The sequence below is a fragment of the Nilaparvata lugens genome, chromosome 3 (assembly GCF_014356525.2).
Source record: "Nilaparvata lugens isolate BPH chromosome 3, ASM1435652v1, whole genome shotgun sequence".
Classification (NCBI taxonomy): Eukaryota; Metazoa; Arthropoda; class Insecta; order Hemiptera; family Delphacidae; genus Nilaparvata; species Nilaparvata lugens.
This window is the reverse complement of record NC_052506.1, coordinates 36,424,848-36,452,467: the sequence shown is the minus strand read 5'-3', so window position 1 is coordinate 36,452,467 and position 27,620 is coordinate 36,424,848. Positions and strand designations below refer to the sequence as shown.

Sequence of the window (27,620 nt, the reverse complement as noted above, 5' to 3'; positions counted from 1 at the left end):
AAGTTGATCATTTTATTTGCCCTATTATTTCCTAGAATGCGTAGGTAGCGTGATAAGTCAGATTAGTATAGTGAGGTCCACGTTATAATAGTAATAAAGAAAGATAGAACAGCGTTGCCGATTCTCTGCCTTCTATATAAGATGGCTGATATCGGTATAATATCTGATGTAATATTAATATTGTTCATTCTTGTTGAAAAATAAATTATATTTTATTCGTCAAGAATATAAATATTTTTCAATTATTGGAAAATCATTTCCATAGTGGAGATGAAATATTTTGCAATTTGTTTATAAATATATCTACATTGTTGAAAAACGATCTGGCAATGTTGCGGAGCTAGAAAAAGATAGTGCTATATTCTTTGTCAAATGATAGAGAAGTTTAACAACACCATTTCTCTGCCATAATAACGTGGACTTCACTATAGAACTGAATATTTGTTATGAATCCATAATTAAAAAAGAAAATTATCAAATTCAGACCATTTCTACAATTTTATAGATATTGTAGAAAAAATTCTTAAATTGATAATATTCATTCTTCGTATGCAGTATATCATCTATTCATAATTTTTTATGCAGCCTACTTCTGTTATGAAGGAAAAAAATTAATGTTAATTATTCAAGTTGACATAGCCTACATTAAAAGTTAATTCCAAACTAATAATTTTATTCTTGTAGGATCTAGGGAAAAAAATGTGCCTTTCATTTCTAGCAAACTTGTTGGAATGAGATGAGATAGAATAATGTATGATCATTGAGGGATCATATCATGAATATAATCATAGATATTTGATCGTTGTTGTTCATTAATTTTATGGTCTCAAGATTCACTGGTCTATAATTATATAGAAAATCAATAAATTGTCAAATATCTATGATCTGTGTTATGGGCTTTTTCAGTTTGAAAATAAACATTTGTTCCAATATTGCTATTACAATTACAACAGTCTGCATGATTAACATTTATCTAAAATATTCCTGAGCAGTACTAAGTCAATCACCTACTATCCTACAATTCAACACATCAGTAAAATTTGAAATCGCGGTAGGTAGGTCCTTTATTACCAGCATTAATAGTAGAGTAATAAATTTTTATAACTTTTTCTAAAGAATCAAGAAATATGATAAATAAAACTTAATATTTTTCATAATTCTGAAACTTTTGCTTTTAAAAAATGTAAATACCTACTCAACTTTACTTGTAAAGACCCGCCCAGTTTAGCCCAATATTTAACAACTATCTTGTAGTCTATTGAATATGATTAAAATACTTTCTAAAATCTCCAACTATATTCAATATTAAATATCAATATCTATCAATACAATATAATAATTTTCCAGCAATAATGTCACTTTTTTGTTGTACACGCAGACTGCTGCTTCTTTTGAATTTCCCACCTTCAAATTCCAGTGTCATCATGAATGGCTGCCGGTTTAGCCGTAATAAGAATCATAAAGAATAGAGCACCATAATACTCGATTGTTTTTTGTGTAATGTTTTATCCACTTGAAAGTAATAGGTGTTTGGAACGTATTTTTCTCTTATTAAAAATTTTATCAACGTCACATTCTAGACTACAAAATTCTGCACTAGCGCCATCTGTAACGATGAAGATTAGAGAAGTGATGAATACAGGAAGTCATTCACCAAAGAATATAGTTCTCATCCAAAATTGAATGGAGAAAAAAGTATGGAATTTTATGGATAGATATGGTAATATTTTAATATTTGCTCCATACTCATGTGATTCCTGGTCAACAATACCAATCTGAAGGCTATTTGAAATTTGATCATTTGCCGCGGAGTACTACATCTTACTTTTGCTCTCGTGCACACTCATCCGGCGAACAGACACAGTCACAGACACTAGACAGTGAATGCGAGTACCGAGTAGTGATCGCGAGAAGTTGGTGGTTGTTCTAATTGTGAGTGCCAAGGAAATTATCAAGTGTAGTGCACAATGAGCTGGCAGGATTATGTTGATACGCAATTAGTAGCAACAAAGTGTGTTACAAAAGCAGCCATCGCTGGATTAGATGGAAATGTTTGGGCAAAAACAGACGGATTTGAAGTAAGTAGCACATAATGACTCCATGCTGCTTCAAGTACCGTACCCGTACGTTGTAAATTAGGTACCTAGTAGATCTAAGTTAGAAAACCTAGAACTATACCGTTTGTTTGTCAAAACACTCAAGTCATATTTTTTACGGCATATAATAATAATTTCCAACATTCCTAAGTAAAGTTAATCCACGGTGTAAACTGCATTAGCTGGGTTATCCAACAAGATGGCGTTTCTTGTGATAGGTCAGCTTCTTTTTTATTGAAAAGCAATATTATGATCAGTCATCCTAATTTACTATTATACTGTTCTATTTTTAATCACGCTCAAGCTATTGAATTGCTATCATTAAAATATAATTGTGTCTATTTGACATGCAAGCACGACTTGTACGGTATCATCAATGGTCACAGAGAAAAACATTTTGCCTTAGTTGATTTTATATTAGTTCTCCTATATAGTTGGTTTTGAAGTTTTTATCTTTTTAATCTTGCAGGAATAATCCCATCTTCATTAAAACTATATTTCAATCAATAATTGATACGAAGAACATCAGAATGCTCTATGCTATGTAAGGTATTTTCAAGATTCTTCATACCGGTAACTCATAATTACCGTACTTTTTACTTAGTTTCTGTGTAATTTTGTGAGTAGGCTATATAATTTTGTTGTCCTATAATAAGTAATCTAAATGGCTGCAAAGACAAGAATCTAGTGAATTTATTCTTGAAAATGCCCATCAAGCAATAAGTTGATATTATTTCAGCTTAACAGAGTTTGCGTAGTGTGACCCTACACCTAAGTTAATCTTCTCATTAAAAAGAAGCATTTATAAAAATAATTGTTTAAAAATAATAAATTTAATAGTTATCAGACTGATTCGACAAGTATTGAAAATAAGAGTACGGTACCTATATTATAATTTAGCTGATCGTCCTACGATATTGTATCAAGTAACTAGCAAATTTCCTGAACGATTATGTAATCTGATATTATCTTGAAAGCCTAATAAATGCCAAACCATAACTGGAAAGAGTTATCTAACTGGAAAGAGTTATCTATCTCCTTTTCCACAAGTGTAATTATAAATTCCATTTTATTCTATATCAAGTAGGTTTTCTTTGGTAGTTTTAACAACCATCTTGAAAAGTAACTTTTAATAAATGTCTAGCTTAAAATTAGGCGTTTCTATTAATTTCAAATGATATTTTTATGACTGTTAGTTTTAAGATTTTCGTATTTCAATTAATTTGAAAGAAATCGTAGCATAGTTTTGAATACGGTAAGTTTATTAGGTCTAGATATACTTTAGTTGTTGGCTTGAAATGTTCAATTTTATACCGTAATAAATTTTTTAACTTACCGGTATCTAAAATCTGTAATTACATAATATTATACAGTACCGTCTGTAGGCAATAAAGTTTTTTATAATAATGTTTGCAAATACACTTACAACAACTTGAATTTCAATATTATTGGAAATAAATTTTATTATAAATCATCTCTAAAATTGAGACAAATTAATAATCACCGGTTTTTTATTGGTGCATGAATAAATTATAAATTATTACTAATGACGCAGCTAAGGAATGTGAAGTATATAGATGTCCAATCTACCTAATAATAAATTTTGAAAGATTGCAAAATTGTTTTTGAACCCACGACCCCCCTTATCCCACCTTTTAGCTCAAACCTGAATCTGTCACAGAGTGACGTGTCAGCCACATAACTAACCTACATTCAATATAGGTAGGCCCGCCGGCAATTTCTTAGGTTAGGAATTGATTCGCTATTGTGTTTCAGTCAGAACCGTCTGCTGTGTATTGTCTGCAGTAATTCCAATTCTGAATGATTGAGTTTTATAGATCAAGATTGTATTTTGCATAAATTATTGTTCATTGATTATTTTTTCGGTTACCCAGAACACGCCAGCGTTAACGGACTAGGAATATTAGCCTATTATTCTATTAATTTTACTCTATTTACAAAACCCACTCATTTTAAATCCGATTACTTCAACAACTTAATCTGATTTCCAACCAATAAAAATTTAAATTACTTCTAAACCAAGCTAATTGTACCGTAGCTTAAAACCTGTCCAGTGATAATAAACTCGATTTAAAACTTTCAAATTCGGAGACACGTGGTACACGTTTAATGACTGCCATTCGTGAGTTACTGTCCTGTGTTAGCGAATGAACCAGCTCTTATTAATTGTTAGCGAATGACCGCGATTACAATGCAGCGGAAATATATACCAAACTCCTCTTGATTAGCGTCATTCCTGTGTAGTAGCAATACAACGTCTATCAGTGCTTATGTTTTAAATTGATAGTATTGCCACAATTAATCGTATTCGTATTGCACTTGACTGTGCAAAAGGTTCCTCTAACTTCAGACTGAATTTGATGAAAATTAAAAATTAATAATGTCAGCTACTAGTTCTGATAGTGTCTTGGTTCAATACGGTAAGCCTATCATTTCATCATTGAGTAATGATTAGTAGACTATCTGACCTGCTGTTCAGAAGCTTTTCATACTATCGTATACGTAATAATTTTATTGACTGCCTCTCATATTTTACTGAACACCTATGAAGAACATACCATTTCAAGTAAAATTATTATTATTTAGAATGATTGAATCCTCATAGCAAAATACTAACAGTGATAATTTCTCTGGCCGTGGGTACGACACGACATAGGAGTTTATTCGGAATAAAGAAATTAAACCTCTGAGTAATGTAATCGCTTTAATGTAATGAACCTAATAATGTTTACCATAATATTGAAACATTTTAATTAATTTTATGAAATTGGGATGAAAAGAAGTTTTGGATTGTAGTATGTTTCTTTGTCCTTAAGTTGATTGTAAATGATGAATAAATAAATAAGTAAACCTGTAGAATTGAATTGGTTTGCATGCCAAGCCATTTGGTTTGCAGGAGTGAATGGAATGAATAATTAGTCTGTCCCCTTCTTCTAGCGTTTTCTTTGAGAAGATTGAGCACTATCAAGGTTGGAGTTTAAAATAAAATAGTGAAAATACCATAATATTGAAACATTTTTATACAAGTCTTGGATTTCCATAGTTCAGAATACCTTGAAAAGGATCATTTATTTTTGTGCATCATTTAACCATTAAGGCAGTGCAAAGGCTTAAAATAAACATTCTACTCGTGATATTTCTCAAAGTTTTCCGATTTGTATATCATCAAGCTATCAAAATGAAAAAGTTTTCGCAGGAAAACTTTTTTTTCTGATCATTACTTTTTTAGATATGAGCGCCTAAAGTTTAAATTTTTGGGTCAACATTTCAAATTCGGTAAGAGATAAATCCATGAGATCTAGTGTTTGATTCTTCATGGTATTGTTGATCTATAGTGTGGTCCACGTTATAATGGCAGTATTTGATTAACATTGATGCTTGTATCCTTGTCTATCATCCGACAAAACAGACAGCGCTATCTTTCTACAGCTCCACAACGTTGCCAAATCCGTTTTCAACAATGTAGAAATATAATTAATCAAGGCAGACAATCGGTAACGCTGGTCTTCTATCTTTATCCACTGCCATTATAACATGGACCTCACTATAGTAAAACAAAAATTTTCCGAAAATATCAATTTTTAAGATAGTTATTCAATATACTAAAAATAACCAAAAATAACTTTTAGTTGATTTTTTTTGTAAATTGAATAACTTTTTCAAAAATTGATATTTTCAGAAAATTTTTGATTTACTAGATCAACAATACCATGAAGAATCCATCCACTAAATCTCTTGGATTTATCTCTTACCAATTTTGAAATGTTCAGTTCCAAAAATTTAAACTTTAGGCGCTCATATCTCAAAAAGTAATGATCAGAAAAAAATGTTTTCCTGAGAAAACATTTTGATAGCTTGATGATATGCAAATTGGAAAACTTTGAAAAATATCACGAGTAGAAAGTTTATTTTAAGCCTTTGCACAGCCTTAAAATGGAGGATATAGACTACATTTATTAGCAGCATTTCTCCCATAAAATAATTTTCTCCGAAAGAAAAGAGTCTTGGTGCGGTTTGGTCTACCTAGTCTACCCAGCGACCGTAAAGTTTTTGTCCATATAGCGACCGCTTCTTGATGAAGGGCTTGAAAAAATGAGGAGACAACAAGCTATAAATATGGAGTCTATGTGTTGACACACAATACATTGGCAAATGACAATACAGTCATCACTATTGAATTCATCATCGAGTAAAATTGTTATTTGAACGATGTCTTCGTATTCACTATCCGACTGGTGGTCCAACGATGTTGACCACTAGACCACCAGTAGTCGGATCTTTCACCACTTACGCTCCGACTGTTTGTGCATGAGTCCAATATCGCCCCTCACCTGTCGACTCTGGACGGCTGACATTGGGATGTCGGAGGTGTTGGTCCTCCAGTTGATCCAACTCGTCCGGCTAGACATCCAACATTCGACCCAAGATCAACCCCATTCACGGTCCACGTCGAATCCTATAGTGAATGTTGGACCCCCAAGTTGGAAATCGTATAGTGAATGGCTTAAGCGATGGAACGGGTTTCAGCTTTGTAGAGCTAAAATTCATTACAATTTGTATTAGTGAAAATTAATTCTGATCAGTGAAATAGGTGTATGAAAATATGGCAATTAACTAAGGTCAATAGTATGGAGTATTTTAGATTATTTTAATCACAACCTGTTTCTGTTGCAAGTGGAGAATTATTGTAACATCACAAGGCCCGCGTGATGAAGAATTTGCTTACAATCAGCTTGCTTACAGAATAGCAACGTTTTTATAGCTGAGGCTACCCTGATTGATGACATTACATTACCTCTCATTCTCCAAATTCAGTAATATTAGTTGCTTAATTGATCGGTGTGATTTTAGTACATTTCAATGAAATTTGTTTGGTTTCAGATCAAATTAATGATTTTAATCAGTTTCATTCCGATTTTAAGAAATTCAAGTGATGAACCTGAATACCTTCTTAAATAAACGATGATATAAATAAATGAACCTTCTAACAAAAATTATTTTAAGCTCTCAATTTTCAAAATATTATTCCTATTACATAAACCATGCGAATAAAGCAATTTTTCATCTCCCACTCCATCTTCAATTAATAAACATTTTACATGTAATTCGTCAAATTATACATTTTGGAGATGAGAATGTGAATTCAGAATTTTTGACTAAGATTTGATCATGAGAACCTTGTTCATGAGAACATGAACCCAATTACTTTCCATTTTTATATTACATCCATAGCCTAAAGGAAATGGTTAGTCTATGAGACTTCCTATTAATAGCGCGTCTTCTTCTTCTTCTTATTGCTCTTCTCAAAAATAGGTAGCGGTTTTTTCTGCGGTCGGTGGGCGGACGGTCGCTACGTGGACGTACCGTGGCGCTGTATGGATGTAGGGATTAGCGAAGCATCAGTAGAATTTTGGGCAGTGGCGTTCCTTCAGTACGTCTTAGAAAGGAATATTTTAGGAAAATGTACAAGCTCTCATAAATAGGTGTTTTAATTGATATGAATTTCAATGCTAGGTCATTCCGAATTTACGTACATTTTGATATTGATATATAAGCTACGTTGAAGGTAGAATCATACTATCCTATATCTAGTGAAAGACGTAAGAAAGTAAATTCAATATTTTAACGTTGATCTCTACAACTGGATAGTCTAATAATTGTATGTATATAATGTATCAGCTGACTATAAGTAGGGCACTGAGGCAATAATTGCGGATGTGTCTGGGAACAGAGCGCACTGCCACAAGAATGTGCGAAGCAACTCTTCCATTGCTTGCCTGTCTCCTTGGGTTGTTTCTGTGAGTGGAGGGGGTTTGCCGACGTCTGAAGGATCCTCAGTCCTTGAACTTGACCTGGGCGTTAAGCGAATAGACGGCTTCGTCCAAAACTGCTCTGTTCTAGTCTTCTCCATTCCATCCACTCATATTGTACTTCCATGTTCTATCTAATTAGTTAATAATCATTAGTTTTTAGTCATTAATTTATACCATCACATGTATTTGAAATGAACACTTGATTTTTCATCTTCATATAAAACATTTTGTAGTGCATTTGGAAATAGTCATTAGATATTGTGATTTTTTATACCGTTCACATTCATTTGAAATGATTACTTAATTTTTAATCTCCATATAAATATTTTTATAGTGCATTTGAAAATATTATTTGTTGATTGAGTTACCTATTCTGTCACGCTGCTATCAAAGCGTCTAGAGAAAAACCAAAGATTAGTGAAATTATATTCCCTATGCACATTCAATTCATTGAAACTCATTGACATTGCTAAATCATGAAGAATGCTTAGAATAACCACTATTTTCTTCGCTACTCTGCTACTAAATAGTAATCTAATTATCTGATTTTTTCAATTACTCCAAATAGATGTGTTTAATAGAAAACAGCTTTACATGAAATGATTAAGGCTATTTATTGTGTACCACTCCAACACTCTTGCTACTTTTCAATTGATAGTGCCCTTACATAATTAGACATTTTACCTGAGAGACTCATCATAATGATGATGATTCATTCCTTCTACGATTCCAAGTATTAACCTTTATTTTTGTTTATCATGCATTCAATTAATAAATACATAGATTATATCAAGTAATAGAAAATCCTAGGACCCTTTTTAAATTTTTTTACTCACAACATGTTTGTTGATAATTTTAAGATAAGACCCTAACCAAAAAGTTAACATAGATTAGGCTATATTAAATAGTGATGTATACATTGAGAAATGAATGTGGGTTAGTAGTTCCTGAAATCTACAAGAATTTTGCTAGGCAATATTATTGTGTTTTCAGTCTAAGCTTCTATTACGTGAAAATTTCTGCCAATTATCCTTCTACAATTCTTTTAGTAATATTAAAATTATATTATAATATCTGATTAGAATTGAATGACAATCATTATCAATGTGCCATCCACTCAAATACGGTATAGCTAGAATCGCCATCCCTTGCAGCATCAGTAATCGTTTTTCCAGTGGTTTGATCTAATAATAGAAATTTACTTTTCCTACAGTTACCTTGAAAAGTGGCCATTCCTGCACTGATTACAGAACGCAAAGAATCACTTTTCCGCTCTAGTGCGGGAAAAAATTTTTCTGCACTCCAGACTTGCAACATGGCAACACAAAATAGTTAGTAGGTTATATGGAGCACCAGTGCAGGAAAATCAAAATTAAGTTGGTAACTGTTGTATAGTGTGGTATAGTGTTGTGGTGCACGTTATAAAAGTATGAAGGCAGTGGACAACAGTGGATGACAGCAGTTGACAGTCACCACAGAGTGACAGCCGCCTTCATTCATTTACTACTACATTATTCAATTTTAAATAAATTAAGGTTTTTATTAATAATAAAATTACACAGAAAAAACATTTGATGGATTTCAGGAAATTTTACCCATAATTACCCACTTTTCATATTCAATGGTAACTGTAGGAAAAATTTAATGTGAAATACGTGCGCAAAGTTCCTCTGCTGCACTCAAGAAACCATTCCGCCCTCGCCTACGGCTCGGGCGTAAACGTTTCTTTCGGTGCAGCAAACTGTCACTTTGCGCACTAGTTGCACAAATAACTATTACCAATCTCGAGAAATCTCATACCTGAACCATTCTGGACACATAGTAGTATTTAGTTAATTTTCATGTGTTTTTTCTGAATTTTTGCAAACGCGGCTATTCCAACTCGTAGGACTTGCAAGCGCTAGGACTCAATTTTTTTATGTGTGGTCAATAACAAAATAGCTGAATCCAATATTTCTCCATTGCATGAGTACGTGGGATTGGTGTAGTGCCAAATTTTTTTTGTCTTTTTTTCTGCTGAAGTCCTTGTGCCTCTTGGCAATAGTACTAAGCTACACTTGCAGATTTCTTTCTAGTCTGCTGTAATGCTGCTTTTGCCAGACTCTCCTTTACTGCATACGAGTGCCAAATTAAGAAGCATTGCTGCCCGTCCATTGGCCTGCTTTTGGCCTTGGTCGGTTGGAAGTACTCGGATAGCTCTCTTGAATTCTTGACAAGTGCCAGTTTTGACCTTGACCAACTTCCAATTGCGAATGATGATTGTGTGATGAAGATCTGTGGCAATGAAATTATGCCGAAATATCCCAGTATCAATAATTGAATTATAAATTAAAGGCTAGTCAGAGCAAATCATTGATAATTTGTCAATGTTAAAAACTGTTCCAGATAAAATTCCACGATTAAAAAAAATATGGTCAGAAATAGTGTTTGAAGTGTTGAATACATAAACCGAAAAAGGTATCATATTTTGTAATGATACTAATAGATAAGTTTGCAGTAAACAAGAATATTATTGGATAAAAGAAGCATATCAGAAAATATGAGTCATCAGTAACATCACCCAATATAGGGAGCTGTGTAGGTTATGATTGTTTATTCTCTACCTCAAAAGGATATCCCTTTTGGGTTTAGCATTAGAGGCTCAAACAAAAATGGTTCTCAAATGGAAGAATAAAAATAATACAATTGAAGTTCTTTTTATCAGGTTTTATTGGGATAAAAAAAATTGATCTAAAATGCTCCTTTAATATTTTTCATGTAGTGGTTTTTAAGTTGTTAGAGATTGAACGGTCTGTTTTTCTTTTGTTGGAGAAATTTTGGTGTTGCATTCCAATAACATCCATATTTATTGATTTATTAGTTCCTATTATAAATAATAAATAAATTAGACCCGTGCTGGATAAGAGATGACCTATTACATCCGAAAAGATGGACTAGAACTAAGTTGATATCAGGATTATAGGCCTATTCATGTAATAGAGTGTCTTATTTTCAGCTAAGTCAATCATTTATACTGTCAAAGTTTCCAATACAATGATTGAAATAGGCAAAAAACTGAGAAAGAAGGACATCTTTTCAATCCACCTAGTTTCACTATCCTCACTATATGTGTCCCTTTGAAAAATAGCAGTTGACTGCTATTTACTGGTATGCCTCACTTTCATTCATTTATTCATTCATACAATAAGTACATCATCAAAATGATAGGGAGAGAAAAAATAAGGTAACCTTGTGCTATTCCTCTCCGAAATTTAGATAAGGTTACATATAGTCTGAAATTAGTTAAGTCTTGTAGCTCTTCACTTTACAAAATTTTCAGTCCTTAATTATTTTTATAAAGTGAAATACTTCTCAAAATGAATTATTTTACTTGACAAGATTTACTCCTAGACAAGCATGTATCCATATATTCACTTTTGAGCTTGAATGATTTTGGCAAAAAATGGTGTATTGATGTCTATTTCAATTTTCCAAGTAAAATCAGCATATGCAAAAAATATTCATTTGTTATATGCTTTTTGAGATCATACTACTTGATCTTTTGACATATTGAGCAATGGGTTTGATTTGACATTTTGGTTGTCTTTCATTTCTTCTTTATGTAGGTCTGATTGATTCATTTACTGATGGTTGTTAATGATTCTAATAATGTTGGCGGTCCTGTTGCGGTATCTTAGGATGCAACACTTGTCTTTGCGAAGGCCTGTCTCTACACCTTCGCGAGTCAACTACAATTCACTTGAATTCCCGTTGAAAGAGATTAGAACTGTAGCATCCGTTACCCGATAAAATGGCATAACTTTCCATTCAGCTTTTTTGTCCATGGTCCTGTTGATTTCGACGGATTGCTTCAAACTTCCTCATGATTTTCTTTTTGATTTTATTGATATATATTCAGTTTTCCATATTTGATTGATAATGGCTGCCTGTTGGTAGTATATAGTGGGTTCATTGTTTAACGAAATTTTTGCTTGGTGTGTTGCAGGTCTCAAAAGATGAACTATTAAAATTGGTTAACGGTTTCGAAACTGAAGATCTCCTAACGTCGTCAGGAGTGACGCTCGAGGGATGCAGATACATATACCTTTCTGGAACAGACAAAGTAATTAGAGCGAAACTCGGCAAAACCGGTGTACATTGTGTAAAAACGCAAAAAGGTAAGAAATTCAATGCCTTCTTACTTTAAACGTTATTTTTTCTTAAATTCATTCTGTCTTTGGACTGTCTCTGGGTACAGAAAAACGTTTTTATCAGAAATTTTATTAATTTAGTTCTAGATCTAGAAGTTTTACTACCCATTGCATGGAAGCCGATTTGCTTAATCCCAGTAGTCATTGGAATGAATAAATAAATCTATTTAGCCCAGTCAATAAAGACATTGATGTGCAAAATATAAGGGAAAGTCTAATTTTTGCAGGTTATTAGTATACATAGTACTGTCTGCCAAGAACTGCAGAGTACCCGTCTTTCCCTCGCTTGCTCTGTTGTCTCAAATTTGTCTTGGAAAATGGCTTGAACTCTGGAGACAATATAAATTTCTTGAAATGTTTGGCCTCTTTAAACTGACGTAACTAATTTAAAAACTATTTAATCTGAATTTAATTCAATGTACGTGAAGAATCCTAGTCCACAATTTGAGACCAAATTCAATTGCCTATCATCAAGGGCTCCCGAGCTGGAGGGTATTGAGAACAGAAAAAACACTTTTAATAGATAATAGTTCTCCCGAAATCACCTGTTGGTGGTGGTATTAATGAAATGAGCGTCTTAGTACGGGAAAAAGGTAAATTTTGCAGATTAACTGGACAATTGAGATTATAGACATGAAAAAGTATGACTTACGATATAGTATTTTAAAGGTTTTAAAAATTCACAATCTTCTGGCTCAGTTTCTATTTTATTGGCTTTGTATGGGAATAACTTCCTGAACAATAGATATACGATGACATGTTATGACATTATTTATTGTAGATCTATTCATCTTCAAAAGAATGAAATCAATGTCAGCTCGATATCTTGATCTGGAGCCGAGATATACTTTTCTTACGGATGCATTGTAGTTTCAAACTTCGTGATACGTTTTGAGGGCGTCCAGATAGGGAGGGGGGGTTAGCAAGTGAGGGAAAGATGGGGACTCTGCAGTTCTAAGCTATGTACTAGGTACACTAATCCCTACGAAAGTTAATTTTCCCCCTAATTTGTTGCGCAAACCAATTTTTTTGTCTTTATTTATTGTTAGGCGAATTTGCACAAGAGGCAATCACAACATAAAATAATAATGTGATCTTTTATTGAAAATAACTTGGAAAAATTATCTTATTAATCTTCCTACTCACTGAAGGAGCATCCTTAGGGCAGTCTAGGTAGTGAATCGATCATATTCGAATGATAATAAATAAAATAATAAATTATTAATACATTTTAATAAATTATAAAATTATTATTCAGATTAAATAGAATTTACACATTAGTAAATACAGCAGTAATTATCAAGCAGTATAAATATTCAAAGAAGAGAAGTGCATTTTGTATCTCAAGTATTCCACTAGACTAAATTTTCACGCCATTTGACCATTCGTCATGTGTCTACAGTATAGTCTTTCAAGGGGAGTGATATAGTGAACCATTTAGGTCGGAAATTGACAGAATTTAATTTATTTGATACGTGCATTCAAGTGATACTTTACATTTTTGGAAAATTGGGAAAGAATCTAGAGTCAGTGAGTAACATCCTTATATCGCATTTTGTTTTGATTTCCATCAAAATAAGAAATTTTTATTCTTATTCAGTTCAATTTATAATGTTATATCTCACTTGTTTTGTTAACTACAGCCAGAAGTATATAACTTTTTATCTTCAAAACTTAGGACATGTTAAATCTGTTTTACTTTAATCTCAGTTCAATTTAGCCTATGCTTTTGTATACCAACCATAATCAGATTGTATAAAATGTCTGTGGATAAATTGAAAATATTAGTTTTTTCTTATTGGTCTTGTATGATTGGTAGGCCTATTAGTGAAACACTGTAGAATAAATCAGGTTGAACCATTTGTATGCCTTTGAATAGAATCGAGCATACCAATAGTTTGCTTTATCTATCGTATAATCCTCTTTTGAAAAGCTTTTATACGAATCTCCTAATTAGCAAGTAAAGTTATTCTGGCAATTGAGCCTATTGTGTCAGAGACTCAGATGTTTCTTTTATTTGTAGATAAGAGTGTATCTAAATAATAATTATCAATATATTTAATGGTATTCTGGAGTATAAAATGCTTCTTTACTTCTTAATTTCGTTTTTGTTCTTGTATTCCACTTCCATCTCTGGCATTGCCATGAAAATTAAAGTTGTGCAAAAATATGTTTGCTTAAAACCCTTCTAAAACAGAAGGACTATCAATCTACAAATACATTACATTGTTCTAGTTGCATTATTATATAAAAGCAGACTTATATAAGATGGATGCGCAGTAGCCAATGACGTCACCTCCCAACAGAGGTTTCAAACTCTTTACCAAGTCCATTACAATCTTACCTTAGAACCAATGCTTATCGTTAGTTGTTTTCACTGGTTTCAAACTTTCTGATATAACTATCAATATTTTACAGTTAACTGTGATAATTGAGCGAAATATTTTATTTTTATTCAGTTTTTCATTCTATTGAATTCAAAATTTCTAGTTTTTGTATTATGGTACTCAAATTTATGAAGATGTAGGAAGGCCTAACCTTTTTTTCGAAGTCGTACATAACTAGCAAAATTTGGGAGAACTGTTCTACTGTTTTAATACAAAAAAGTTTTTCCTCGTTTATATAAGTATAATTTGTGATTGTATGAATAAATAAACAAAAATGAATGAATTATTAAATGAAGGATGTTTTCAGAAACCCAACTCCTAAGACTCTGTTCAAATATGGATGTACCAATTTAAATATGTTAGTTGCAAGCACCCATGTTTCGTCAATTTTCAATCCATATAGATATTTATGTTTAAAGAATGCTTTACCTTGTATTTTCCCACAAAACCTCATCCTTAACTTACTAGATTTGTCACAGTACTCAGTCATCAAACCACTTTCCATTTCAATGTTGCAACCTTATACCTTAGTGACATTTCAACATACATCGTAGAGGCTTAGCTCAAATAAATAATTAGGTCATTACGAGCTATGCTTTCTTATTAATATGATTAGGGTACCTAGCTTAAATTTATTTCAATACTCTGTAACTTCAATCCTCGTTATGATATTGCTAATCCAAGTTACATTATTGTCTTGAAGATTCTCATGATTTTTTCTGTTTGTTACAGCAATTGTCGTATCTTTGTATGAAGATCCTATCCAACCACAGCAAGCTGCATCCGTAGTTGAAAAGCTTGGAGATTACTTAGTGGGATGTGGCTTTTAGAGGTGAGCTTTTTCAATATTATTGATAGGTGAACTGCTAGAGCAATTTGCAGTACTTCTCTGCTCAGTGTAATATCTTATACTTATAATCTATGGTTTTTATCACTAAACTTTGCTACTACAATTCTAAAATTTAATCCTCAGTACCTTTTTGGTGATATCTTATCTCGTTTTGTTAACTTGATTCCTTCACGAATTTATCGGATATATTCTCACTTTGAACAATTTAAGTACATTGCCGTTCGAATGGCTTGAGGCAAACTCAGTTTACACGGAGATAGGCTGGATCAGCTGTTGGTTTAAACCAGAATGTAACATATCATAAGAGATCAAAATAATGCGACCACCTTTATTTTAATCCCAGATTAACATTGAACTTATAGTTTGTGTAAAATAAGTTAAGACTTGGCCCTCCATCCGACGAAATTTACAAGGTTGCCAATTCGTGTAAAATTGCAACGTTCTCAAATTTCCAATTCAACGTCAGAATTTGATGTAGAATATCATCCCTGATATCCTACTAATGCTAGAAAAGTATCAGGGTTGAAGGATTAAAAGGAAATTTAACTTTTATGATAAAATTGCAAACATCGCGAATATTTGTTTTTCTTCTGAATATCATTTCTCTCATAATCATGGGGCGTCGTAAAGCATGATAATTTTATATCAAATTAACGGGGAGAATGTGCCCTTTCTATTGGTGTCTGGATAATTTTTATCCGACCTATAGTTATTTTTTAATTAATGATTATGTTCGTCAATGTCGAGATATTTCAAGCAGAAAACATGAAATTTTCGACATGCTGGAAACTTTTTTGTCTCAAAAGATAAATGGGTGGTGAAAGCGATAAAGTTCCTCAGAAATAATTGAAATTATTTTTTCATTTGTGAAAAGTAGTCGGAAGATCGTCTTTTGGTCTCCAAGGAATTTTAAAGTTAGGAGAGCGGTTGCATGGTATACATTGTATACCAAATTGTATGCTAAAAGCTTGCAATATTTACGAGATATTTGACTGAATTATTTCAAACGTAAGCAGCTGATTGTCTCTAGAAAGGCTGTAATAAAACACTGCTTGGATTATTCGAAGTGAGGTTGTCATTTTCACGATTCATAATCATGTGGTTTGCATTTGCTGAAGTTTTCAATCGTTCTGTATTGTGTTTTTGTTGATCCCAGCCATTGATAGCTTAATTATGGTGGTACATCATTCAGCCGCTATCCTTGACTTTGAAACTCTTGCGAGGCCAAAATACGTTCTTCCGATTACGTATCTCAATTATTTCTGAGAAACTTTCATGCTTTCATCACCCACTTATCTTTTGAAACAAAAAAGTTTCTAGTATGTCGAAAATTTCATGTTTTCTGCTCAAAACGTCTCGACATTGACGAACATACTCATTAATTAAAAAATAACTATAGGTCGGATAAAAATTATCCAGACACCAATAGAAAGGACACATTCTCCCCGTTAATTTGATATAAAATTATCATGCATTACGATGCCCCATGATTCTGAGAGATGTGATTGATATTCAGAAGAAAAACAAATTTTCGCGATGTTTCCAATTTTATCAAAAAAGTTGAATTTCATTTTAATCCTTAAACCCTGAAACTTTTCTAGCACTAGTAGGATATCGGGGATGATATTCTACATCCAATTCTGACGTTGAATTGGAAATTTGAGAGAAAGTTGCAATTTTACACGAATTGGCAACCTTTTAATTTCATTTCGTCCGAAGGAGTGCAAAGTCTCAACTTATTTTACACAAACTATAGATATCGTCCATTCTACCTTATACCTATTAAAAACTAAGCTGTATTTAAAAAGATTAAAAATTGTATAAGGTATGTATAACATCAGGATACCAGGCTGGGACCATTGATACATTGACATTGGCGGTGTCCATACTCCATAATCTAGTGTCCGGCTGGTGTCCGTAGCGTAATGAGCGCAATGAGAACTTGTGCCCCGCGACTCCCTTGGACACTTGGTGTCGTAGGAATATAATGTCCTAATGTAATATTTGTGTTATCGTAATGGAAAACTGTAGTTACAAATTTTCCATTTGATTGTCTAATATAGTTTGAGTTGAGACTGGGCATTTGTGTGTTTTTAGGACGTGTGCGACGTGTTCCGAGTGGAGTGCAGTGTCACGTGAAGCTAGGCATTTTCAAAATACAGCGAACAGAACAACAAAGTTTGCATCGGGACATAACATCAATGTAATTAATTATATGGACTGCATTTTTCTACTATCGAATGGAAATTATATAATTATAATTATTATCATTATTGCTAAAAACGAGCACAGTCGCCAGTGTAAATTTGGTGGCAATCATGGAAAATCTGTGTAAGTGTGCAAATGTAAAGGAGATGCAGAAGAAATACCGTATGCAAAGGAAACTTGTATTAAATCAGTGTAAGGAAAACAAGGTCACACACTACTAACGATCGGAAATTCATGTAATATTTATACCTTCAATTATATTTGCCCTTACCACTTTTTTTAAATTAAATATTGCCAATTTTTACAGAATTTTAGTAATTTTTCATTGTATAAATACTTTCTTTTGAAAGGGCAAAACTTTCCTTACCGTTTTCCTTGGTGTGGTAAGAGAAATAGAATTGTATTTGAATACTCCATTTCAGACGATTGTCCCATTTGCAAACGTTTCGGCAAACTATTATCATCGTCTGATATGCTTATGTAACATATATGAAAGTATGGTAAACTCTAGTCTCAGTAATGATGATTATACATATGATTGTCGCAGGAATTTTGGATAATCTGAGCTGTAATTTCTCGTTTAATTCTTCCTTTAAGAGATGCATTACTAGAGAATGTCAGCTATGGTTGAAAATTGTAAATGAGAGATTGCTGGTTGCAAGAGTCGCTGCATCCAAGTCAGAGTACTCACATGATGCAGCTCTTTGTATCAGCTGAGCACTTTGTCTTTGTGGAAGAGATAATCTTCGAATTCTAGCGACCTTGAAGATTGTTTTTTGTGCGCGGCTTTTGTAAACAGGCACTGATAAGCGTGAAACGCTTACGGCAACAGTTCTGTTCGCTTGAATGTTTGTGATCAATAATTTTTTATATTGATTAAGGTATGTTGACAAAATAATTTACAAACCAACCAACGAGTGTGACTGTCAGACTTATCTGTTTCAATAAAATCATAATTTATATTTGGAGGCTCTATTTAATCTATTTAGGCGGAAATCAATGCTCATTTTTGTGCTACTTTGTAATAATTGAAACTGCGATTCAAGTTTATCAGTGTTTTGTTACATTTTTTAATTGAATAAAATAATCGATAATAAACATGATTATAGTAAAAATCTTTTCTCTGATTATTGTCATGTTCGTATTCGAACAACTACCATCGAATTTCTACTGCATTTCATTTCATTGATTAGTTGGCATTTTATGAAAATATTGTAAAAATTTGTAAATGAAATGACAAAATTTCTAGTGTTTTCTAATTATTTAATTTTTATTCAGTTTTCTTTTTAGTTTTGTATCGGCGGAATAATAAATAATTGGAATGGGAATTTGATATCTCGTTCTGCAACTTCATTTTGCAATTGCAATAGAATTACAAGCAGCAGTTTTACTGGAAAAGAAAAAGCAAAGCAAAGAATAGTTTCATCTCAAACCAGAATTACCGTACCGTGGTTTTATAAAATATCATGTCGCTTATGAAAATTGCATAATAAATTGATAGAAAATTATTTATATATATATGAATTATAAATGTGAGTGAATGTGCGTATGCGTGGATGCGTGTTTATGTGTGAGTGTGTGCGTGCCTGTGTTGGATGCGCTGCGTGCGTGTATCACTCTGCCTACCATTAAACAGTGTAAAAATGTTGGTTGTGCGCATGCGCGTGCGTGAATCAGGGCTATTTGTTGTGAAAGGCGTTTTTATAAGTGTGCCAATATTTAAACTTTTGCATCTCTACCGCTGGATTTACTACAATTATTGCATTTTTTTAATGTTAAAAAATTTTAATTTCTATTGATTTTCTTGAATGGATTTGTATCTCCCGAAAATGGGCCCCTTGAATTGAGATATTAATAAATGAAGTTGCATTTATAAAAAACATTCTGTTGTTTCAATTCTTTTCCTGATGTAGAACAATATTTTCAGAAAAAAAGGAAGTCTACATGTCATATTTAGAAAAGTAGTTGAAAGTTTTGCGTTCATTATCTTTATCTTATCCTCAGAACCTTTGTTTCAATTCATAAAACTGTTGATTAAACTTTTATATTATATTGGTAAAAGAGTGAACACAAAAAACATTAATTTTTATGTTTACTGTTGAATGCTTGAAGCCTTCGTTCTGCTTCAATGAAGTTTATGATATGTGTTTACATTATCAAACAATATTTTTCAGATTGAATTTCACAAAGGCGAATGCTCTAAATCTATTTTCAAAGTACATTGTTACAAAGTACATTGTTACAAAGTAGTTGGTGAAAAATTCTCAAACATGATTTATTGCTTTGCAGGTTCCTGCTAAGAATTAGGATTTAATTTTCTTCTTAGAGAATACTTTCATATTTTCTGTTAACTTGTTCTGGATCGAATAATTCTATTTCATTGTCTTGAATTTAGACGAAATAATATTCTTTGGGGGTTTATACGTGACAGTATACAGTAATATTAACATCTATTCCACTTGACACTGAATGTCAGTGGATGCCAAGTCATAAATGAAATCGTTCATTGCCCCTTTCCACTTTTCAATTGTTGTGAAGGCGTTCTACACAATATTTAGGTCGTCTTGATATAATAATTTTAGCCATGACCCGATCGTCAGTAGACGATGGAAAGATGATAATGTGGCCTATCAATATGAATGGGCGAGGTTGTTTCTGCTGAATTACAATGAGGCATGGCAGTAATCGCATACATGCGAGTGTATAGTGTACACCCTCCTCCTCACGACACGTGGTTCGCCGACTCTCATGTTCATCTCTTCCGAACCGAATTGAGATAGCATTAACCTCATCTGACTGTAGTCTAACCTCACCTGTCCAGGAGCCGAGTCGCTGTAAAGTGCAGGTTCACATCAAGCGAAAATCCTGGGTTGTGTGACCAATATGAATGAAAATTATACACTACCCGAATAGATAAAGGTGAATTGATGAAATTTTGAATGAATATTAGTACAGCTGAAGAAGGCGTAGTTGGTTTCTTATGCTGTTCCAATAAGTAAGTTTCATCAATTCTGTTATAGTAGGTCTATTGTTCAGTCCTGCAATGTAGTATTGCTAATTTGTTATTAGAACGAACCTGTCAAATAATACAGGATAATAAAAAATTGAATAGGCCTACCACAATCAATTTCTGTGTACGCAATTTAACAGAGTTGGCAACGGGGTATGGATAATGTTAAATACCGTAACTGTTAGAGGCATATTATTCATTAACCAAAAACGAATTCTATCTTAAGAATGTGTTAATGTAACCCTAAATAACTTAGAAGAAACAAATTTTTTTTGAAACTTCAGTTATGAAAAAACAATTCAAATGGCGGTTTTTAAAGTCTATTTTTTGAAAACTTACGTGGTCTTCACGTAGACGTGGTTTGTTGATGCGTGTACTTGTGCATACTTATTGAATGCTTCAGACTTCAGAGTATTAAGAACTTTCCATAACGTTTACTCAGGTTTTTATATGGGAATAGCCGCTAACAGATTTTATTATTTATTCCTATCAATGGGAAAATGAAATTCCCCCTCTAATGTGAAGATGAAAATCTATTTTGGTTAAAATAAGCTCAAGACAGTTGTTATTCAATTTATTGATAGCGGTAATTCATTACCTTATATATTTTATTTTGATCTAATATTATCACGATAGTGAGTGTATTTATGATATGTAGTAGGCGTTGTAATGCACCGATTCCATGTAGCCTACCATCAATGAGGATTGGAAGAAGATGATTTTCTTCTCTTTCTCTCATTCTCTTTGCCACCGTGCACCACCCCATAATAATAAATCGATATAATAGAATCTATTATATACTACGTAGTATACATAGTATATCAATGGCGCAGGTAGGCAGGGCGTGGGGGAGCGAGTGTCGGCTTAATCTTTCAGGGCTCATGGCAGTTTGGACAGACTATAGGCCTATGCCATGATGTTGATTAGTCAGTTACCTATTTCTTATTTCTATGAATGACTGGCTTTTAAAATGCATCTTCCTAGGACAATTTTCAAATTTTATGGTTTTTCATTTATGGATATAGGTTCCATATTTACAAATGAATATTGAATTATTCCTGTATTTTCAAACCATGTTATGTTTGTGGATTTATTCCTGTGGGCCTTACCCTTGTTCAAAACCAAGGATAGTATATTATAGAACACCATAATACTATAATGTATACTATATGAATAAATTGTTTTAAAGCCACTGACCTATAGTGAGGTCCACGTTATAATGGCAGTGATTGATTAGCAATGGTATTGCTATCCTTGTCTATCATTCAACAAAGCGGATAGCGCTATCTCTTTCTCGCTTCGCTCTGTTTCCCGTTCGTCTCTAACAATGTAGAAGTATAATCATTAATTAACAAAATATTTCATCTTAATTATGAAATGATTGAAAAAAATAATTTCTTGTTCAATAACATAATAATTGATTATTTTAAATGATAATGAACCGTTAATATTACATAAATAAACCTGTATCAGCTACCATCTACAGAAGGCATTGACAACACAGAGGATCGGTAACGTTTTTTCCTATCTTTCTCCACTGCCATTATACGTGACCTCACTAGTGAAGTATAAGAAAGCTGTATTTTTTCGAGACCAAAGTAGGCTAACAACATTGGAAATACATTGAAGTAGCCAGCCTACCGGCAGCTCTTCATTTCGTTGATTTTTTCCCAAGTTGAGGAACAGAACATGGAAATTGTTGAATGGAAAAAGACGATTAATATTTTCATTACTTGTTTATTTACAATAAGAAAAATACATTGTTCATTGATAATGTGATAATTCTTCTTAAATTGATGTTAGTGATGTAGTATGTAGTTACAATATACAAATTGAATGGTTTCAAGAACGTAGGTACTGTAGTTGATGTTGAACGAACATTCCGTCATACTAACAACACTCAAATCATGTTTTACCGTTAGTACAAAAAGCAAATTCCCGCTATTTTGATGAATCTCGTGTAATTTTACTTGTAAAATTATTATTTATAATTATATCATGATTTATAAATATAAAAAACATGTAATTTATCATTATTTTCTCATCTAACTAACTGATGTACAAGTATAAAACCTTGTGAAAAACTCTAGCTAAAGATGCAAAATTTTGTTCTCGATGAAAATTATCTACTTATTGCACCTGAGTTGGTGATGATACACTGAATCAAACACAACTTGCTCAACTATAATTAACTCATCTACAATATTATCAATATACATGAAGTGCATTCGATAATCAATAATTCATTGCTATCAACAATCATTCGTTCGCAAATACATAGGTAACCAACTACTGCATTCTGAATTAGATTTTGACAATGACTTTTCCACAATAAATTATAATTATGTTGTATAGAGTACTGTCTACCACAGTACTACAATCCATACACACATGTCCACATGTCGTGGAGAATATGCATATACTTGCACCTGAATGCTGAACAAGTAACTTGATACCTACTAATACAATACAATATTCCGATACTATGGAACCCTCCGATTGAGATCCTACATTGATGGTAATCTCGTATCCTTTACATTGGTTGTAGAAATATTAATGCTTTCTTAAATTATGACTGAAATATAATTGTTTGTAATGTACATGTGTCAAATTTAATTTTATCGATAAATTTCTATAAATTTATAGGCTAGGTACCCGAAATAATTAAATCTTACTGTAGGATCGTTCTGGATACTTTTCGATGATAAAACACATTCTGTGGCATTTATTAATTAAAAAATACACAAACAAATTTTAATAAATTATTACTCTTTTACTAGTGAGAAAAAGCGTTGAAAAAATGGTCTTCGTGGTCTATTTGATATCGTCGAACTTTTTCAACAATGATCATCAAATAGGAAAGTAGTTCATGCTTAGGCCCCCGGTTGCACAAAGGCCGATTACATTTTAATCGTGATTGATTTCACAAGAACCAGTCAGAGAAGGTGTTTTTGAAAAGACGGCTTCTCTGATAGGTTCTCGTGAAATTAATCACGGTTAAAATTCAACCGGGCCTTAGTGTACAACGAAATAGCCAAAAACTAGCGAGTTCTTCAATAAACTTAGCATTATAATGGTTCTAGCTTACGAAACGAGCATTAAAATATGTCTCATTTACTCAATACAAATTATTAAAATACTTGAATAGAAGTTTAAATAATCAATAATTGTATCTTTAATTTGAAATAAAACATCAAATAATGTAAAACTTGAGAAATGCATGATAATCAAAACTTCAATTTTTTGAATTTTCATAAGGTAGGTTACCTTATAGATAGGTGGCAAGCTGGTGAGCATGACCAACCAAATATGAGCTTTTGTGTTCAAATTTGTTAAAAGTTCTTAACTACTAAGTGAATAGCTTTCTGAATATTTACATGTAAAAAAGCATTTTATAAATTGGCTAGTTTGCTATTCTGTACCTGTACCAGTATTTCAAAAAAAATAATACAATATTAGTAAAATATTTCACCAACAAAACATTTTTACACATTTTTTACATCAATAGGTAAGTATCATAAATTGTTCTGGTAATTTTTTACAACACGTAAGAACATTAGTGGCATCTTGGCAGTGTTAGCAGAATTTAGGTGGAACAGCTTCGAAAGTCACATTAGATTCTACAGTAATCTTAAGTTGATTTACGTCAGAGAGAAAACATTCAAGATTATGCTTTAAAATTACTATAAAGTAGGCTAAAGTATGGTGCCTTCTAGAGTAAAGCACTCGCCTAGGTAGCCTATATTCATTCATTCTCTATTGTAACGTCCAACTTGAATTAGCAATTTGAAGTTGACGTTCAAAAATTCCTCAATAAAAATTCATTTCGTGAGAAAACAATTTATAAGCTCTAGAAGATTTTAATTTCTCTCGATTAACAAGTTTTGTCCAGTGAGTATAGAATGTAACATTTTATACTCATAAATGTTACCTAACATATACATTCTATACTCACTGGTTTTGTCAAACATACAAGTGACCGTTTATAACTCAACTACTAACAAAGGCGATTAATAGAAACAAGACGAATCATCAATAATTTTATACTAGTATTTCATTTGCAATCGTGGGTCGTGGGAACTGAACGATAGAACATTACTATCCTTTGTCCGAGTATAACATTCCCGCTGACTAGATACCTCAAACGGTAACTAATTTCTACAGAGATTCTGAATCCGTAGTACCGTAATAAGGTACCAATATCTACCAATATAGGAAGAGAAAAGCATCCACATTCAATTTCAAAATTTTTACGCTATTTAAAAGATAGTTCAACATTTCATATTTGTTAATCAATATGTAGCTTATTCGTTTTTGGCATTCATTCGACCACGGTTATATTAATGAAAATAAATAGATGATTTGTATCAACATTCAGCAATCAGCAATTGATTACGGTACCGGTACCGGTGTGTAACATTTGTCGAGGGGATGTTAAAAAAATTACTCTACATATTCGATGAATAAATTACGTTCCTCCACACATTTGATTCACATTCAAAACTAGAAAATCTGTAAAAACGTAGATGAATTTCGTACTATTCTTAACAACAAACTGCTTCTATAACTGTTGTTAAAAACTTATAGAATTCTCTGACCATCTTACAAATCACTTACATTAAATAACAACTAACTCTGTATTTCATAGTTAGTATTAGCCTTACTAACAGCATGAGGGTCGAGTATGTACATACATAAACCATTAATTGATTATTTTTTCCAAGTTACCTCTTAGTGTTAGTTGAAAACTAATACTTTGTTGACTAGTGAAAAACTCTATGTTTGCCCTCGTTTTAAACGTGTTACGCTTATGGCAATCAATTGATCAGAAAAAGGTCATAAGATACTCTAAATTATTATTGTGAGTTACTTTCAAACTACATTGCAGCAGATTAGGCCATTAATTTTCTCTAATAGGATGAAATAAGTTGGGATATCAACTTATTAAGATAATAATAGTCACAATTAACAATATTACTCAACACTTAACTACCATAAAGAAAATTCGGCTCTCTAGACTTTTTCCTATATAATCGAAAACAAATCTACATAATACATTCTCTTCTCTCTCCCTCCCACTGTATGGCCCGTCTCTCTAACACTTGAATCCTTATCATGTCAAACACACTTGAATGGCTTTGCAGGTAAAACAATCTTCAAAATTACACAATCAATATTGCCTTCTTTGTATGCGATATAAAATCTTATTGGTTTATTCCTTATAATGTAGCTTATTTTACTTTAATGCATTTTATTTCAATTCATCTTAATTCATAACTGTATATCTGCGTTTTTCCACGAAATGTGATTTTTATACAAACTGAAGCCTGATATGGTACTAGTAGTTCTGTGAACAGTAGACCTCACGCAGTATTCTTATCCACAAGTACCTGATTGGATAGACCTTAGAAATATAGACCTATAGACCTTATGGAAATACAGCAATAGACTGGCTTCTCCACACATCTGTGTAATCACTTGTCAGCTGATTTATGATGAATAATTTTATAGTCTGATTTTCACTCTAATATTGGTGTATGAAGGAGGCTCCTTTTTCCTGTTATATTATCCTTGAAATGCAAAATTTTCAAAAACCTTGTATATATGTCGACGCGCAATTAAGAAAGGAACATACCTGTCAAATTTCATGAAAATCTATTACCGCGTTTCGCCGTAAATGCGCAACATATAAACATTTAAACATTAAGAGAAATGCCAAACCGTCGACTTGAATCTTAGACCTCACTTCGCTCGGTCAATTATTCATCATTTATCCCAGTAACTGTATAATTAGTACTACTATAAGAACGTGCTAGTGAACGCAATAGTGCTTCCTTTCAACAGAACCTCACGAGAAGCTAAGAATTTTAAATTTATTAATTAAAATACAAATAAAATGAATAAAAAACAAATTATATCCAATATTGAATACTGCTGTCGCATTTTAAGATAATTCAGCTACTTGAGATTCATAAAAAACATTGATTTACCTAAACATAAGTTCCTATTGATTTCATTGGATGTGTGCATCTCCAAAAACAAAATAAGAAAAGTGATGAAGTTGAGATTAGGCAGCGTTTTATATACAATGTTGAATACCAAATCTCACATCACGAGATGTTCTACAGTAATGAAGCAGACAGAATGTTGGAATTGGAATTCCAATAATAATTTTGTGTAAATTGACCTCGACTCATCCAACATTTAGATAATCATTTATCAGTTGTCAGGCTCCAGTTGCTAACAGAATCACATTTCAAATATTTACTCATTCAAAATTCATGTCATCTGACAGAAAGCACGGTGTTGGTGTTGGTGTTGCGGTATGTGGTTGCACAACATGTTTGGACGTCTACTTGTTGCAGAAGAAAGAGACGGCACAGCAGGGGGAAGGGGAATGCTATTGCTGTTCAAGGGAGTATTGTCTGGACTTTTTCCAGAAGCTCTTGAAGAAGCCTCGCTTTTGTCTGCCATCTCCTGGTTCACCACCTGCAACCAAACAATGCAAATCAGTTAGACAAAGCTACCAAACAAACAATTTATTAGCGATTGAAATTGAGGGTACATTACGTACTTCTTTCCCCACAATCCACAGACATTTTTTATCAATCCACTACAGCAATACCTGAAAAATTAAGCTGATTTGCAGGTCAGGTCAATTAGGCAACTCAACTCCTGATGTTATTGGGCATTGCAAAAATGAGTAGAGTAATCAATGCATGTATAGAAGGTTCTAGGATACTTGTATTATCTTTACCTTGAAAAAAGATAAGAAGAAAATGGAAAATTACCTCTTTCTTGCTTGATATGTAATAATCAAATTATAATTAATCCATTATGATATCATTCTTCACAATTGAAGAGAGATGAAGAACTGGAAAATTGAAAACCGTCTACACAATTCAAGAATAAATTGATAGTAGGGCCATTGATATGAATTCAATCCAAATCCAGTGTTATCTCTGTAAAACGAAAACTATAAATTATTGGAATTATTACTAGTGCATAGATTTTCTGGAGTTCTACAATGTCGATAAGACATGTA

General features: G+C 32.6%; 2 protein-coding genes across 3 annotated transcripts in view; one reads left to right on the top strand and one right to left on the bottom strand.

Moving 5' to 3' along the window:
* The first annotated feature begins 1,422 nt into the window (after positions 1 to 1,422).
* On the top strand, positions 1,423 to 19,447 carry LOC111049006 (profilin). Its single transcript, XM_022334999.2, has 4 exons — positions 1,423 to 2,078; positions 11,916 to 12,087; positions 15,240 to 15,339; positions 17,455 to 19,447. Exons 1-3 carry the CDS (start codon positions 1,968 to 1,970, stop codon positions 15,335 to 15,337), a joined length of 381 nt encoding a protein of 126 aa, XP_022190691.1. The 5' UTR covers positions 1,423 to 1,967; the 3' UTR covers positions 15,338 to 15,339; positions 17,455 to 19,447.
* Positions 19,448 to 22,296: 2,849 nt separating this feature from the next.
* The window catches only part of LOC111059742, a 347,934-nt gene continuing 342,610 nt past the window's right edge, over positions 22,297 to 27,620 (bottom strand). Inside the window, exon 14 of one of the 2 annotated variants that reach the window (XM_039423651.1) lies at positions 22,297 to 27,064. In XM_039423651.1, coding sequence (XP_039279585.1) covers positions 26,976 to 27,064 — 89 coding nt within the window. In that variant the 3' untranslated portion in view covers positions 22,297 to 26,975. The remainder of the gene's footprint in view (positions 27,065 to 27,620) is intronic. The other variant, XM_039423652.1, reaches the window with a different exon arrangement.

What these genes read in the sequence shown, in the direction of transcription:
- LOC111049006 (XM_022334999.2), top strand. Translation starts at nt 1,968, where the DNA reads ATGAGCTGGCAGGATTATGTTGATACGCAATTAGTAGCAACAAAGTGT. An exon ending in CAAAAACAGACGGATTTGAA is followed by an intron (nt 2,079 to 11,915) that starts GTAAGTAGCACA and finishes GGTGTGTTGCAG; the next exon opens with GTCTCAAAAGATGAACTATT. An exon ending in TTGTGTAAAAACGCAAAAAG is followed by an intron (nt 12,088 to 15,239) that starts GTAAGAAATTCA and finishes TGTTTGTTACAG; the next exon opens with CAATTGTCGTATCTTTGTAT.